The sequence below is a fragment of the Myotis myotis genome, unplaced genomic scaffold (assembly GCF_014108235.1).
Source record: "Myotis myotis isolate mMyoMyo1 unplaced genomic scaffold, mMyoMyo1.p scaffold_m19_p_18, whole genome shotgun sequence".
Lineage (NCBI taxonomy): Eukaryota > Metazoa > Chordata > Mammalia > Chiroptera > Vespertilionidae > Myotis > Myotis myotis.
The window spans coordinates 9,599,191-9,616,028 of NW_023416322.1; the positions used below are offsets into that span (position 1 = coordinate 9,599,191).

Genomic DNA, 16,838 nt, shown 5'->3' on the forward strand with positions numbered 1-16,838 from the left:
CTCAGACAGAGAGGTCTCTGTATCAGACCAGAGGTGAAGACTACACATGTCATCGCCCCTCGACCTCTTGCCCCAACACCCTGCCCTCGCCCACCTCACAGCTCCTTGTCTCGCCAGCATGTCAGTTCCTGTCCCAGCGCAGACTGCTGCCAGGGAGCTAGAGACCAAAGTGAAGAGCTCACTTGAAAAGCAGTAAGCCAGGGGAATACAGACGCTGGGTGCCAAGACTCCAGCAGAAGCCAGAGGGGAGTGGGAGTGAGGACTCAGAAACCGCACGCGCTCACGTCTGCCCACTGGAAAGACTGACCCTTTCCAGAGAGAGTGCAGACCTGCGGGCGCTGCGGCCGGGGGTGTGCGTCGGGATGTGGACACAGCTGCCATCCGCGGGCCCCTCGGCCGTGCCCATGATAACCAGGGACTGTCCAGCCAGCACCTTCCCCCTCCTTCCAGCAGTTTTGTGCCCCATTTCTGGATCTCTGGGACTCTGGAAAGCTCAGCAGCTGACAAGGGGCCTTAGAATTTTCTGGGCATAAGAACAAAATGGCACAGTCTGCGGGGCTTTCCCTGTTCCCGCCTTGCCGTGAATTCTGCAATCCTCAGCCAGCTTTTAAAGGAGAAAACATTAGGGCTGTTATGCAGGCCCTGATGTCAGATGGATCGGTATGATGATTTGCCACATGGGAGGAAAGTGGGTGAACTAGGGAAATATGTAATTGGTTGGAGCCTGCCGAGGGCCCACCAATGCTAGAGGCTTTATATGTCTTATGACCTAATCTCTAGTGAAATAGATAGCGCTGCTATTTTTTGAGAAAACTGAGTTAAGAGGTCAAGTGCCATGCCCAAGGCCGTGCAGAACTGAGAGTGGGGTATGTGGCAGGCCTCCTCTGGTCTGCCTCCTGCCATGAAGTCTCGGCCCTTTGGCCTTTAGGTTCACTTAGATTCTCAAATTCCCAGACAGGGCTGATTGAATCTCTTTCATTTACTCAGAATAACACACTTCAAATCCTTTCTTTGAAAGTAGACATATAAATAAATGTGTAGTATAATGTGTATAATAATGGCTAACACATGCGTAGCACTTACTGTGGGCCAAGCACTTTTACAAATTGTTAAACAAACCAAACAAACTCATAGATACAGATGACAGAATGGTGGTTCCCGGAGGGGTAAGGGGTCGGGGAAGGATGAAGAGGGTAAAAGTGGTCAAATATATGGTGACAAAAGGAGACTAGACTTCCGGCTGTAAGCACAAAATAGAGTATACAGATGTACCCCAATAAATTCATTTTTGTTTGTTTGTTTTTTAGTATATTTTTATTGATTTTTAGAGAGGAAGGGAGAGGGAGAGAGAGATAGAAACATCAATGATGAGAGAGTATCATTGATTGGCTGCCTCCTGCAAGCCCCCTCCTGGGCATCAAGCCTGCAACCCAAGCATGTGCCCTTGACCAGAATTGAACCTTCCAGTCTGCAGTCCAATGCTCTATGCACTGAGCCAAACCAGCTAGGGCAATAAATTCATTTTTAAAAAATTATTAACTCCTGAGGACAATTTTATGAAAAAAAAAAAAACCACTATTATTATCCCCATTTAATAGACAAGATGGAGGCTCACACAAAAGTAAAACTGCATTGCATTTGTAAACCCCTTTTATTTTTTCTGATCACATTTATGCACATTTTTTTCATATATTGTTCACAAAATGTATTTCCATATTTTGTTCCTTAGAAAGTTGATTGGGCAAGTTATTTTCTCTTTATAGAAACTAAAAACTCATGTTGTACTAGGGCAGTGGTTCTCAACCTTCCTAATGCCGTGACCCTTTAATACAGTTCCTCATGTTGTGGTGACCCCCCAACCATAAAATTATTTTCGTTCCTACTTCATAACTGTAATTTTGCTACTGTTATGAATCGTAATGTAAATATCTGATATGCAGGATGTATTTTCATTGTTACAAATTGAACATAATTAAAGCATAGTGACTAATCACAAAAACAATATGTAATTATATATGTGTTTTCCGATGGTCTTAGGCGACCCCTGTGAAAGGGTCGTTCGACCCCCAAAGGGATCACGACCCACAGGTTGAGAACTGCTGTACTAGGGAGAATGGCTAGCATAAATAATTATTTAAAATACAATATGATAAATGTTCTGTGATTCATGGAATCTAGATATATAAAAGCTACTGGTCCGCCGTTCGACTGGTAGCTATGATGAGCACTGCCCACCAGGGGGCAGACACTCAATGCACAGGCCTGGAAACATGGAACAGACTGATAAATCTCAGAGGGACGTGGGGAGAGGGGAAGAGGTTAACCAAAGGTCTTATATGCATACTAGAGACCTGGTGGGTCCCTCTGCCTGGCCTGCGGGGATCGGGCTGAATCCATGCACTGGGGCCTCCGACATCCCCCGAGGGTCTCTAGTTGTTTTATAATCAGAAAAGAAATGATGCTTCCAAATACAGTGTGGCAGGTTCAGTGTTAGGGGTTGGCCAGAGAAGTTACTATAGGAAGCAGGTGATATTCCAACTGTGACTTCCTGTTTTTCATCAGTCAGATGAGAGAGACAAGGATTCCTGGTGGAGGGAACAGCATGAACAAAGGCAAGGAAGGGTACACAGGTGCTTTCAGGATGGCACAGTCTGCACAGGAATTACCTGCTTTAAGCATGGTCCATGGCTCATTTTCACATAAGGTTATCTTCCCACCACTGTAAGTTCAGCTCATTGGGCTTTTCCGCTCAGTTTCCTGAGTCTGTGAGTCCCAGCATGTGTTTCCTTCCTCTCCACTCCTCTCAGAGTGTGAGCCCATTGAGGCCATTGCCAAGTTTGACTACGTGGGCCGGACAGCCCGAGAGCTGTCCTTCAAGAAGGGGGCATCCCTGCTGCTTTACCAGCGGGCTTCTGACGACTGGTGGGAAGGCCGGCACAATGGCATCGACGGACTCATCCCCCATCAGTACATCGTGGTTCAAGACACGTACGTTGGGCCCCTGCATCTTTGGGGCTCCCTGGCCGCACTGTGGGAGGGAAACCATTTCTGGAGCCATCGGGGGATGAGGGAGACCAAACCCCCAGACTCAGTGGAGAACTGTTTTTGGTTCTCGCCACACTCTTTCCCCCTGGAAACCACTCCTCCACCGCCAGTCAGCGCTCATTCCCACTTAAACCTGATGAGTGATAATGAGGCGTTTATTATTTGATCACTTTCTAAAGATCAGGTTGGGGAAATATCTTTATTTCTCTTTCTCTCTTTTTTTTAAACAACTATGCCCACCCCAGCCTGTTGGGCCCCTGCTGGCATTTTCCCACAGAAATGAAAATGCTGAGTTCCTTTTCTAGGAGAAAGCCAGCTTACGCAGCCTTGTGGAAATGACCCAGTCCATTTAGCCCAGATGAGGTAGACATGGGGAAAGGAGGGGAGAAGATGTCAGGGAGCAAAGGGGCTGTCAGCTTCCTAGAGGGGCTGCTGGTTGGTTCCCGCTCTTTGAAGCAGTGTCTCCTGGCAGGAAGAGTTTTCTTGTGCCCCCAGCCAGCCGCCCTGCTCCTCTGCCCCACCTCTGCCCTGCTTCCTCCCCTTGGATATGATGCTGTCAGTGTGTTTAGTCCTTCCCTTGATATTATTTTTTAAAGGTTGATATCCTGAACGAGTCTGCACCCTCCCAGCCTCTCCCCAACTCGTTCTGCGGGGAAAGCCTCCCTCTGTTGATAACATCGCAAACCTGGTGGCCATCTGTGCGTGGACAGGACCCTCCCAAATTTAGCGTTATGGCTTCACTGCGGGACCGAGAGAAGACGATTGTGGGGGAGAAGGGGCTTTCCTTGTCATCAGTAGCCAGAGGGGCCAGAGAGCAGTGGCGAGTCCTGGGACCAGCTGGGACGCTCTAAGCGGGGCTGGATGTGCTACGACAGAGTGGCGGGGTCCCTCCTCAACGCCGGCAGCTCCAGAGCCACGCAGAGCGGCCTGTCCTTACCCGGCAGTGCTCGGAACCTCGGCAGATAAATCGCAACCGGGACGGCCTCCTCCTCCGGGAGGGGCCCCGGCCCAGCTGCCCCAGGACAGCAGCGTGGGGTAGAAGGCAGTGCCTGGAATCCAGGTGTCCCCTAGCCCAGCTTTCCAGAGGAGCTCAGGATCCTGCAGAGCTCAGCGGGATTATTTATTTTTATTTAAATGACCCTCCCAAGGCCCTCAGGTGTCCTGGCCTCTGCTCGCAGACTGGGCCAGGCGTCGCTGCTGCCTCAGCCGTCGCATGTGTTGGCGGGGTCGCGTGTGTTGGGGGGCCGTCTTGCCGATTTAACACTGTTTTCTGTGTTGTTTTCCCTGCCTGCCTGCCCCTTCTCCCCCAGCGAGGACGGTGTCGTGGAGAGGTCCAGCCCCAAGTCTGAGATTGAGGTCATTTCTGAGCCACCTGAAGAAAAGGTGACAGCCAGAGCGGGGGCCAGCTGTCCCAGTGGGGGTCATGTAGCCGATATTTATCTTGCAAACATCAACAAGTAAGCGCTGCTTTTCATTTTCTGCTCCTCTGACTGACTCTGCCACACCCAGCCTCACCCTCTGGCCTGAGCCTCCACCCCGCTGCACGGGCTGCAGCTCCCGGGCCCAGCGGCTTGCATGCGCTCCTGCTGCTGCAGGGCAGACGGGCGGGCGGAGAGCCTCCCAGCCTCGGCACAGGGCCGGCCTCCGCTGGCTGCTGTCCTGCCTGGGAAGGTGCGCCCTCTGTCCCGCTTCAGCCCAGACCTTCCTGGTCGTCTGACTGCTCAGCGCTGGCCAAAGCTTTGGTTCCTTTAAGCAACTTGGTTTTACGCTGTTCTCAGAGGTGCCTTCTCTTTTCCAATTCCTACTCAAATAATAGTCTGTGATGTCTTTCTTGGCCTCGTCTGTGCACAGATCTGAAGTCTGTGTGTCTTCTAGGCTCACGTTAGCCCAGAGGCTTAGTCAGATGGCCCGTGTCTGTCCCCCACACACATACACCCCGTCCTGCACGCGCCCCTGCGAAGGAAGGGAGACCACTGTGCCCCCAGGAGAGCTTTGTCTGAGCTCTCCATTCCTCGTCTAACTCCTACCTCCTTCTTTCTGCCCTTTCACACCAGCGGAGAGACCTGTCCATTTCCCCCACTGCTTTCGCCCTGTGTGTTATCCTCTCTCAGTCCCTTTGCAGATTCCCACTCCTGCCCAGCAGGCTCTTACCTCTGCCCCAGCTTTCACTGTGGCTGTTAGCAACATCCTGGGGGTTTAACTCCACCCACACCCGATCTGGCTGCCTAGAGGGATCCCACGCCTGCGTGCTGCTGCCTCCCCTCGAGACATTCAGGTTATTGGAGAACTAATCTCATCTCAAGGGGCCAGACACCAAGTCCCAAAGCCTACAGACCTCTTTCCGCCAGACCCTGAAACTTGGCCCCATGCCAGCAGGATGACAAGCCCCAGGGCGCTCCCGATGAATATGGATTGGAGATGATGCGCAGTTTTTATTCCCCTGGCTTTGGAGGAATGAAATGATTTGCACACTGAAAACCTGTTAACCGTAGCCTCTGGACACTGAAACTGGAAGGAGAATAAAAGATGCTTGTTGTTTTTAAACTGCACCAGGTCGCCCAGATCTCTTGGCTTTTTTCCAACCAGATGGTAGCAGGGGGCGTGGTTGGGACACGTGGCTCTTCTCCGTCTCTTTGGCCCTCAAGTTAGTAAGTAGCTTATTCAGCTCACTTAGTCCAGTTATAATCGAAGTCAGACCAGTAAAAATGATTGAGGATTTTATTTCTTTCCCTCCAGCGTGCCCTGCTGGGAGGGAGAGCTAGTAAAAAGTAATTGTGGGCTAATCACATTTTTTTCCTTATTTACATGTCTACGTGAATTATAAATCTATAATCATAAGATCATAAGCCTGTTATTAGCCCAGAAACCAAGGCAGGGTTGGTAGAGGGAAAGTTAAATAATTAGTTAGGTACATATTTTTAAACTGTTATATATATTTGACACCATTTGTACAAAGGAATTGTATGGAGTCACAGCTGAAACAGGCAAGGGATAGACATCTGGTAGAAGGCTTTCCCTTGAGCTCCTTGCTTGGTGGCGTCAGGATGGGGAGTTTGGAGGACATAGTCTGCCTGGGCACCGGCCCCCAAGCATGTCATGCCCTTAGGAGTGACTCTGCCTTCAACTCCTGCCCCAGCTCCTACTCCACACATCCCTCCTCAGGCCCCTCACTGTCCTGAACGCCCCTGATTCTCTCTCACCCAGGCACACCTGGTCACCTCCTCCTGTCCCTTCAAGACAGTTTGAAGATTTGCCTCTTTGGGGGAGCCTTTCTGACAGCCCTAGTTCCTCAGGGCTGAGTTAGGTGCCCTTATTCTCTGTTCCTAAAGCAGCTTGAGTGTCTTTTGCACTCACATCCACCATCGGACTGAGCTCTTTGCAACCAGGAACTGTCTTCCCCTCTACATCCCTGGGACCTGGCCAGGACCTGGCACACGCCAGCCTCTCCACACATCTTCTCAGCAGCTTTCGCCTCGTGAGTCAGCCACCCGAGTGGAAAAGGAAGTCAGCAGTTACTGGGGTGCGGCATTTCAATTTTAATGGCACACATTGACTGAGCATCTACTGTTGTGCCAAGTGCCGATACTGCTTAGTCAAAGCTGTAAGGTAGTCCCGGCCTCAGAACTCAGTCTGCCAAGCCATCACCATACAGACAGGTAACTAAAGCCGTGCTGCAGATGCTCTGAAGGAGCAGAGGGGGACATGGTCGGTTCTGCCTTCCCCTGGAGTTGGGGTGCCAGGGAAGACTTGGCAGAGACCATTATTTCAGCTGGGCTCCATAAGACACCGAGAACATCCTTTTTCCACTCGAGAATGGCTGGCTCTCACCGCTGAACCACTGAGCAGGCAGCTTCATGGAATAGCTGCTTTGTGCCAGGCCCTGGACCAGGCCCTGTGGATATACAATGAGGAAGACCTAACCGGTTAAGAGAACCAGGACTGACTTAGGATGCCGGCCCTGCCTCGTAGACTAGGTCCACCCCCTACCTTTTTCCATCCTCAGCTCTCACCTCAGCCCCGTCACCCTTCATTGATTTCAGATCAAAGCTGCTCAGCTACCATCCCAAACCAGAAGTCCTACTGCTTCTTAGATTAGGTCCTTTCGAATCTAATTCCAAAAGAAAATGGAATTGTTCAGCAGTAGGCAACACCCATGTAAGTAGGACTCTGCCAAACCATTTCGTAGGAGAGCCTCCGTGGTCTGAAACCAGTGGACACAGAGCCAGGTTCAGCCCAGTGCTGGGTGACTTGGGGTCACGTCGATGTATTTCCACCCTAAGAACATGCAGAAGCTTGGCCCTAACTTTGTAACACTGCAGCCTTTTGAAAAATACTCTGTTCCATGTCTGCAAAAGTGAGTAGCAACAGCCTCTTGCCAAAGTCCAAAATGATTGCAGCCTTGTAGTTGGAGGAAGAAAGAGGCTAAAATTGGAAAAGTCAAGTCTCCTCTTACCAGCAATTCCCCACCTCCTTGGTGATGGTGAAACTTGTTCGCTCCCTGGGGCCTGGTTTCTGTTCAAAGCAGGTAATAGAGGGGCCTTTCCAAGCATCTCTCTCCCATTAGAAACTTTCACTTAATCAGACATTTTTCCTGACAGCAGTACCTTCCACCTTGAGAACTCAAAGCCCACGGCTACCAAGTAAGTACCCACTTCTCTGTCCAGTTGGGGTGGCAGGGGGACCGAGACGTGGAGAAAGCACGGAGAAGGCCCCTCTGTGTCCCTCTCCTTCCGGACGTCCCTGGGTGCCAGCATCTGTCCCTCTCACCGGGAGCTAGGGCTCCCTGGTCACACTGCCCTCTCTCTTTGTGATTGAAGGCAAAGGAAGCGGCCAGAATCGGGGAGCATCCGGAAAACATTTCGGAGTGACAGCCACGGGCTGAGTGGTTCTCTGACTGACTCTGCCTCCCCGGGGGTGGGGGCTGGCTGCCGCCCATCTTCCCAGCCCATCATGAGCCAGAGTCTCCCCAAGGAAGGGCCAGATAAGTGTTCCATCAGTGGGCACGGGAGCCTCAACTCCATCAGTCGCCACTCATCCCTGAAGAATCGGCTGGACAGTCCGCAGATCCGGAAGACGGTGACAGCCGGGAGGTCAAAGAGCTTCAATAACCATCGGCCTGTGGATCCTGAGGTCATTGCACAGGTAACGGGGGGCTTCTGGACAAGCAGCTGGCACGAGTCTACACTTGTTCCTGCTGCTTAGTGCGCCCATGTTCATTATGACAGGACTGGAAACGACAATGCTTTGTACATTATATGCCGAGTTCAGGGACTAGCGGACATCTGGGCCTGACAAGACAGCTTTCCAAGAACTTTGGGTCCCTCTCCCCCCAAGAACTTGAAGACGGAATGAAAGAATGCAGGCTTCTTGGTCATGCATGGGCCATCTACAAGGCTGTTGTCATTTTAAAGCCAGTAGTTACAGATGGAGCATTTTGGTAGAGTCCATTCAGCCCAAGTGTTGAGGCTCAGATGTAGTTCTGGCCACGCTATATTATTGTTGACACTATTACAGATGTTCCCCCATTTGCCTTCTCCTTGGCCCTCCGTCCAACTGCAGCCCCACCCCAGGCCTTCCCCATACTATTGTCTGTCCACGGGCTATGCATATATGCATATATGTTCTTTGGTTAATCTCTTCCCTTCCCCAGCACTCCCCTCCCCCCTGAGAACTGTCAGTCTGTTCCATGTATCCGTGTCTCTGGATGTATTTTGATCGTCAGTTTATTTTTATATCACTCTGCCTGTCATTCCATCTCCTAAGGCTAGTATCTGGTCCCTAGCGGTAGATAGACGGTCAGTCAACAATCTGCTCCTGGTCTTGAAGGCCCCAAAATACTCCGCCACGGGGGGCTCAGCCAGAAGGGTTTCCAGCCCAAATCTCCAGGTGCAGTGGAGATGAGCTCCGTGGTGACTGGGGTCTTCTTTCCTTGTTTACACTACACTGACAAGCCTTTGTTTTCCATGAACTATTAGAGATCCATCCCCACCTCTAAAAATCCGACCACCAGGCCCACTCCAAGCAGCTCACTCAGACGTCTCTCCCAACTCTATAATTTTCATTAGACCAGGTAGGAACTGAGGGCTCATGGTTGCCCTCTCCTGTCTCAACCGGAGTTGAGATTCTCCTCACCCCCTCTTTCAGGGGGCAGGAGCGGCTGGGCGTGGTCTCTCTCGGCTTAATTGTGGATCTCTGCTCAGGGAAGGTGTACCTGGTAAGCTCGGTATTAAGCTCCGGGCCGAGATGTCTTGCTTTGCTGGCCTTCTGTTTCTGCGCCTCTACTTCAGCTCTTGGCTGCAGTCTGCCTTGCACCATGGGAACCCTCCCAGCTCCCTCTTTGGCCAGGTCAAGAGGAAGCCAGAATAATGGCGGGACAGGCTCTAGCTGCAGAGTGGGACCGTGGAGAGCAATGGAGTTCTTCCTGAGCATTTCTAAGGTCTGGGAGCATCACAGCGCAGCATGAAATTGAGTCTCTGTCAACTGAACACACGGGTCATCCCGTGGGACAGACACCTTAACCTGGAGCCTTTGTTTGGCACATACAGTCTTTCAATATGAGCCTAAGTCCAAGGGAAGAGCCCTATGGTGTTTTGGGGGTGCCAGATACACGAGTGTGGGGAGGAGGGAGGGAGCTGGGAGGCAGCTGGCTGCATTCAAAGAATCTTTGGCTCTGCCTTGAGCCTCTGAGCTGAGTGCTCCACTGTGACCTGCTGAAGGTGATTCGCCTGTGGGCTCTGGCTCCCCTCCTGGTAACTCTGTGCCTCTCCTGGTGATGGGTAGAAGGAAATGGCTTCATCCAGGTTAAGCGGGGGGATGGGGGGGTGCGGGCAGGGAGATGTTCTGATGAATCTTCAGGGCCAGGGTTCTTGGCCCTTTCCTCAGCCCTTGAGGAGAAAGTATTAACCTTCTCAACCTTCGGCCTTGGAGTCCAAGAGAACAAAGATCATACTTCGTCTCTACCACTAAAAAAAAAAAAAAAATGTTTACTATGTACAATTTCAAGCATATACAAATGTAGAGAGAATTGCATAATGAATCCCATGTGCTCATAACCAAACTCCTGGCCACTCTCTTAGTTCGTCCACCTTTTCTCTCCCCACTGAATTCTATAAATCCTCATCCATAAATATTTCAATGCAGATCTCTAAAATCCAAGGACTCTATTCTAAAAACATCTCAACCACGCTTTCCAAAGGAAAAAGAACCTCCTGATAATGCAAATCCTTTTGCCTCCTCCCCTCACATTCTGAACATTCATATGTTCAAGGGTTTGGGCCAAGTAAAACAATCTGGACATCTCATTGTAGCTGGTTTCTCCACGATTCGGCCTGTGGTGTTGAAATAGGACCCTCGGGGACTTCTCCCTCCATTTGCCTCACCTCCTTTTTCCTGTTTTGCAGGATATTGAGGCAACTATGAACTCTGCCCTCAACGAGCTGCGGGAACTGGAGCGGCAGAGCAGCGTCAAGCACACCCCTGACGTGGTGCTGGACACCTTGGAGCCCCTCAAAACCTCCCCGGTGGTGGCCCCCACGTCCGAGCCCTCCAGCCCCCTGCACACCCAGCTCCTCAAGGACCCCGAGCCCGCCTTCCAGCGCAGTGCCAGCACCGCTGGGGACATCGCCTGCGCCTTCCGGCCTGTCAAGTCCGTCAAGATGGCTGCCCCGGTCAAGCCTCCTGCCACACGGCCCAAGCCCACTGTCTTCCCCAAAACAAATGCCACTAGCCCTGGTGTCAACTCCTCAGCTTCCCCACAGTCCACTGACAAGTCTTGTACTGTCTGAAGGATATAATTTAATTGTTCTAGACAAGGGGACTGCAGGGACTGACTGTTATTAAACTCTTCCTATTTAACTAGCTTGGGGACTTCAGTTGAAAATTAGATTTCAGTTGTTCTTACAGGAATTAGCCTTCCCATCACCCAAAATCTTGAGAATGAAGCCCTCATTATCACCCTACCGGCCCTTCCCACTGCCCTCTGCTTCCCCCAGTCGTCGTAAGTCAGCCAGCTGCAGGACATGCTGTCCTTAGGTTAGCCAGCGGTAGATTTTTCCATTATCAGGTCACTGTGAAATCTGGCCAGGCAAGTCATGAGGACATGGGCTCCAGTCTCAGCCCCCTCACACGGGGGATGCCTAACCAGATGGTCAGGTGCGGACATCCCGCTCTCAGTGACCTCTTGTTTTGGGTACTGGTTATAGAGAATCATGTAGTCCGTGTAGCCCATTCTTCGTTTTACACACACACACACACACACACACACACACACACACACACACACACGCTTTTCTAGTCTCTGGCATGTGTAGCTTCTGGTCCTAGACCAGCCTCTTTGTACTAGTAAGTTATTGTGGCAGTTCACACAGGAGCCACCAGGGGTCTCTGTTTCCGTTACAAATCTGTCTGGGGCCGGAGAACCTAGACTTTGAAATCTCCATCATAGGAAATGTAGCAGGATGGGACTCGATCCTGTAATCTGTTTAGGGATTGGAGACTCTCTCTGTCTTCTTTCTGCTGGTGTGAACTGGTCCTTGGTATTTGCTTTTGCTCCCCCTCCATCTAGAACTACAACTCAGTCTTACTATGGAACTTCTCAAGTTTTTCTGAATGTATAGACATTTCTTGCTTTCCTGTCTTTGTCTCTGACGGACCATTTTCCAGTTAAGACATTTTCCTATATAAAAAATTTTTCTAGCTGGTTCCTTTTAGGGTAAAGAGCCCTATAAGAGAGTCTTATTGCGTTTATGGCAGGTTTGGAAAAGGTAAGAAATGGGTCCTTTTTCCTCCCACTCATTTGGGCACTTAAGACATAGAATTCATTCCTCTATTAAAAAATAAAATTGAGCTTTGCTAGCCCCAAAATTGTTCCCAAATGAAAACGTCTTCAAAGTTCAGCCCCTAGTTTGGTTATTCTATAAGGTCTCTTCAGGGGCCAGTGGGCTTGGGAGAGCCCCAGGTACATTAAAGGGAGACATTTCTCCTTAAAAAATGTTTTATTTTACCCAAACAAGACAACCAAGAGAACTGTGCCCCCTTCTCTCCCCACATCGGGGGGAGGAGAGGGCAGGCATTAACATCTTCCCAAAGGCCCAAATCTAAGAAAATTAAAAATTGGATGCTGGATATTTTGGCCTTTCTTTGGACTTTTTTCTGGTTCTCCTCCAAAAAGCAAAAATGATGCCCTTGTCTGCTTTAAGCCAGTCTCCAAACCTGGTGCCTATGGTCCCAGCACTCCTGGCATCCTGCTATCCCAGGACCAGAGCTGGGGACAGACAGTCACACTCCAGGCTCATGTGTCTCAGATACCTGCTCGAGTTAAAGCCGAAACTCATTCCTCTTGTCTGTTTTCTGGTTTTAAAGCTGCAACTTTTAGCCTTATTATTTCCTATGGTTCAGGAGAGATGGTAGGTTGTCATTCAGATAGGAAAAGTCAGAGTTTTCTTATCTTTAACCCAGAAGCTCCCTTTTGGGCCAGCATTTTGCAGTTGGTGGTTGGCCCTGTGGAAGTGGTAGGATTTTCCTCATTCTGCCTGAAGGAAAAGGGGAGCTTTGTGGGAAATCACTAAATAGAAGGAGAACCTGCAGCACCAGGAAAAACATCCCAAGAGACGAAAGGGAGACATCAAGAGCTTCAGGGAAGTGAGTCAGCCTCTGAGAAGCAACCCACAGTCCCCTGGAGCCCTGGCTCTTGTTGCCCGATTGGTAGCCTGTCCTTGTCTGTCACCTGGACTTACACAGGTCGTGAGCCAACAGAGTCTCTCGTACCCGAGGATCTACTTCCCTGCTGAAAATGGATCCCCGCCCTTCGCTGTACATTCCTTCTAATCCAACTGATCCAAATTGGTACCCATACCTGCCCTTCCTCCTCCCTCCGGTGCATCCTCTCTAGGAAAGTGAAAGCAAAGCTTTCTTAATGACAATGCTTCGGGCCTATTCTGTTGTCCCTGCCTTATTTCTGTCCGCCCTGTACATGACTTGTTCGCCGTCCCCTGGGTCAGTGTCCGTCTGCTGATTTGCATCATGAATTGGACAGTGTGTGAATGGTCACCTCTCCCCCCCTCTGGGAGCGGATGTCTTCCCCTTTGGTGCTCCTCTCACCTGCGAGATGGTCCTGTCGAGAGGACTAGGAACCCAGAGCAGGAGAGTCCTCGGCACAGCTCACTGCAGTCAACTGGAATTGAGGTTGCACACTGTGATTCTCACACCGAAAAGCCAAGAGGAGCTGGCCACCCCGGGGCCGGGGAGACCGGCCTTCCTCGGACAGGCTTGCCTAAACCAGCATAGTGTTTCCAACAGCCCCGCTCGGGCCCTCGAGGCACGGATCCTCTTCCTGGTGTGGATTCTGATGGGTCGGTCTTTGGGGAACAGAGGTGGGTGGGGTACCAGCAGCCCACGGCCTGTAAACCGGAAACACTGGTCTCGGCCAACCTCCTCAGGGCACCCTGGTTTCTCCCCAAGGAGGCAGGAGAGCCGCCAGCAGCAGGACGAACGGACCGCTGGAAGGGCTGGTGTGGACGGCCCTCGCGTGCGGAAGAGAAGCTCGATCTTCCAGGGAGTTGCAATGTTGTGGCGTCTGACGTGTATGTCACGTTCGTGTACAATGGTATATTCTTTAAATAGTGTTGATAACTGGAACACTGTATGTATGCTTGGAGATGCTTTGTGGGAACCTAAGACTGTCACTCAACAGATGTTGGATTGGGGAAAATCCAAAGCACAACTTCGAAATAAAATACGTTTTTAGGTTTCAATGCTGCGGTTCACATCCCTTCTCCCTGAAATCTCCCAGCCACGAGTCCAGCTGCCCAGGGGGGATTCTGACGTGTCCGTGGTAACAGAGCACTGCCTGGCAACAGAGGGAGAAAGGAGGTGGCGTTGGGAGCCAACCACCTTCGCCCGCCCCCAGGCAGGCTAGCACGCGTGCACTTAGAATGTGGGTCTCCCCCCTCGCGTGTCCATGTGTGACGCCTAAGAGGTGGTGTGGAAAGTCTTCCCGCTCCCCATTGGGCGGTCTGTTGCCATGAGAACCATCTCCTCCACAGAACCCGCCGCCCCTGTGTCCAGTGAGGCCTGTTCTCACTTCTGTCTCCCGGCAGATTTCCCACTCGGGGGGATGGAGCCTGCGAAGTTGCTTGGAGGCTTTGCCAGCCACAACCAAGGGCAATGGAAGGTTTCAGTTCGGCTAGCAAAGCGCTGGTCACTGCCCCTGGCAGTCCCCTGCCTGGAGGAGAGCTGACCCATGTGCCTGTGCTGTGGGCCGTGAGTGCCTGGCGGCGGGAGGCGGACAGAAATGCTTTCTCTCCTTTCGGTTTTGATTCTAGCAAGTCATTCGGTCAAGGTCGACGTTATTCAGGTATAACCACTGAAATGCATCCTCGAGTCCCAGGGGTTGTATTCTAACACCAGAAGCCCTGGGGATGGGTGAAGCCTCATATCGAAGGGAGTGAGCGCAGTGTTCAACGGAACGCAAGGACTCCTACTCCAGGCCCCGGGCCAGACCCGGCCCTCCCAGCCCGGGCGTCGCCTCCTCCTGTTACTGTAGGTCTTTTACTCCTGCCCTTGCAGTCTGTCCTCTTCCCGCCCTGGCGTTCATGGCAGAGCTGCAGCGGGGGCGTCTCTTGCTGGCCGCTTGTTCTTGACTCTCCTGCCACCCCATGCGATGGGTGAGTTCCCTCTCCTGGGTGTGGGTGACGAGCTATGTGGTGGAAGGAGTTCCTAAGCTGTGAGCAAAGGACCAAAGAATCTCAGAGAGCCCGAAGGCAAAGGTGGGCTATTCTTTGGGGATTCTTTTAAGTCATTTCCCGTATTCTGATGGGCGCTTGATGGAAACTAGTGACAACAGCACAATGGAAACATAGACCCATTCCATCCAGATAGAGACCAAAAAAGATCAGGAGGGTGGGACTTAGGAAACAGCCTCTATGGTTACCTCATCGAAATGTTCGTGCCCATGGGTAGGTCTATGGAGCGTCCTTTCCCTCGGGAGTTAGCAACCCTGGCGCCTTACATATGCCAAAGCCTCGTTCATTAGTCAATCACCAAACTAAGTTCCGCTGTGTGCCAAGCAGTGTCATACAATATTGAGCAGGAGAAGCAGTTATGGGGTTTTCTTTCTAGTTTCGGGGAGAAGAGGTAAATAAGCAACATAACTGTTACCGTGGAAACGAAACCACGTAGGAAGGTAGTGCCTGGGTAGAGTTAATCCAGAATTCTGTTTGGCCTGGTAACGTTGAAATGACTACTAGACATCCACGTGGAAATATCAACTAGACTCTTGGATACGTGAATGTGGAGTTTGGGGGGCAGGTCATACCTGAAAACAAATTTAGTAAGGACTACATCATAGATGCACCCAGACTGAGATTCCCAGAGAGGATGTAAAAATGGGAGACAGAGAAGGTATCAGTCATTAAAATCCTTCCGAGAAGGAGCCAGCAAAGAAGACAGAGCAAGTGAGTGACAGAGGTAGGTGGCCAGGGGCGCAGTGTCGCCCGAGTCCAGAGAAGGAACGTTTGAACAGGGAAGGAGGGGTTAGCGGCAAATGCTGGTGGGTGAGAAGAGGCAGCGAGGAAAGTGCCCTGGACCAGGGGGTGAATGAGTGGGATTGGCAGCACATGGGAAGGGAAGAGGTAGCCGGGACTCATGGCAGCTCATTCAGGGGTGTTTTGATGGAGCATCAGAAGGGATCACGGGCCAGATTTTTGTGTTTGAAATGAACAGAGTAGGTGCATATTTGCTCCAGAGAGGGCCCCACTGAACGGAAAGAGTGGATATGCAGGAGGGAGCCAGGGCGAGGGCGAGGGCAGAGCACAGGTGGAGGGGTTGGCCAGGGCCGAGGAGAGGCACTTCCGTCTCCTGGGAGGGGGCAGGTGTGGTGCAAGGCAGGCAGTGGTTGTGGGGGTGAGCAGGAGAGGGAGTTCCCTTTTGATTGCTCCTTTACTTCATGCCTGTGAAGGCAAAGGCCTTTGCTGAGAGAGTGGGAGAGAATGGCGAGTAGGAGGTTTGAAGAATTAAGAGAATGGAATGCTCACTTTCCATGCCGACACCGCCCATGGTGCTTCAGGGCCAGTTTCCTTCAGGAGTGCTGCTCCCACAGCCCCTTTCCCACTGCTTGGGGGTGCCAGGCTGGCCGCAGGGTTTGTCCCTCCTCCACCCAAGCGCCTGGTGTACGTGGCAAGGGCAGGGCTCTGAACCCTGTCCCTCTGCCCGGCACCAATGAGCGTGAGTCGCACTGCCCAGGTCTTCCTCATCCCCCCCGCCCTGGTCCTTTCCCCTTCTGTAGGCCCTGGACCGGCAAGGCCGCTGTGACGGACAGGCCCCAGCCGTGTAGGGACAGAGGAGGCAGCCAGGGCTTAGTCAGGACCCACCAGGCAGCAGGCGCTTCATCTCCTTTTGTTTCACACCAACCGTATGAGGAAGGTCATGACTTGCTCAAGGTCACGCAGAGCAAGTGGTCGAGTCAGAACTCAAACCTCTACGATGGCAGCGTTCCTGTTCTTCCCAGTATACACTCGGCCTCCCTTCGTAGAAGGCAGACGTGAGCTTGTCCCTCGAGAGCTGCCATAAAGAGCCCCTCTGCCCTAGCTGGTCTGGCTCAGTGGATAGAGCATCAGCCTGCGGACTGAAGGGTCTCAGGTTCCACTCCGGCCAAGGGCACATGCCCAGGTTGCAGGCTTAGTCGCCAGTAGGGGGCGTGCAGGAGGCAGCCAATCAATGATTCTCTCTCATCATTGATGTTTCTATCTCTCTCTCCCTCTCTGAAATCAAATATATATATATACCCCTCTTCCCAC

At 51.7% G+C, this 16,838-nt stretch overlaps 1 protein-coding gene across 14 annotated transcripts in view; it reads left to right on the top strand.

Annotated features, from left to right (window-relative positions):
• Positions 1-13,796, top strand: part of SRGAP2 (SLIT-ROBO Rho GTPase activating protein 2) — a 242,246-nt gene extending 228,450 nt beyond the window's left edge. For 4 of the 14 annotated variants that reach the window (XM_036342889.1, XM_036342891.1, XM_036342892.1 and 1 more), the window contains exons 20-24: positions 2,808-2,988; positions 4,356-4,502; positions 7,644-7,685; positions 7,863-8,187; positions 10,446-13,796. In XM_036342889.1, coding sequence (XP_036198782.1) covers positions 2,808-2,988; positions 4,356-4,502; positions 7,644-7,685; positions 7,863-8,187; positions 10,446-10,829 — 1,079 coding nt within the window. In that variant the 3' untranslated portion in view covers positions 10,830-13,796. The other 10 variants (XM_036342896.1, XM_036342897.1, XM_036342898.1 and 7 more) reach the window with 7 other exon arrangements.
• Positions 13,797-16,838: the final 3,042 nt, after the last annotated feature.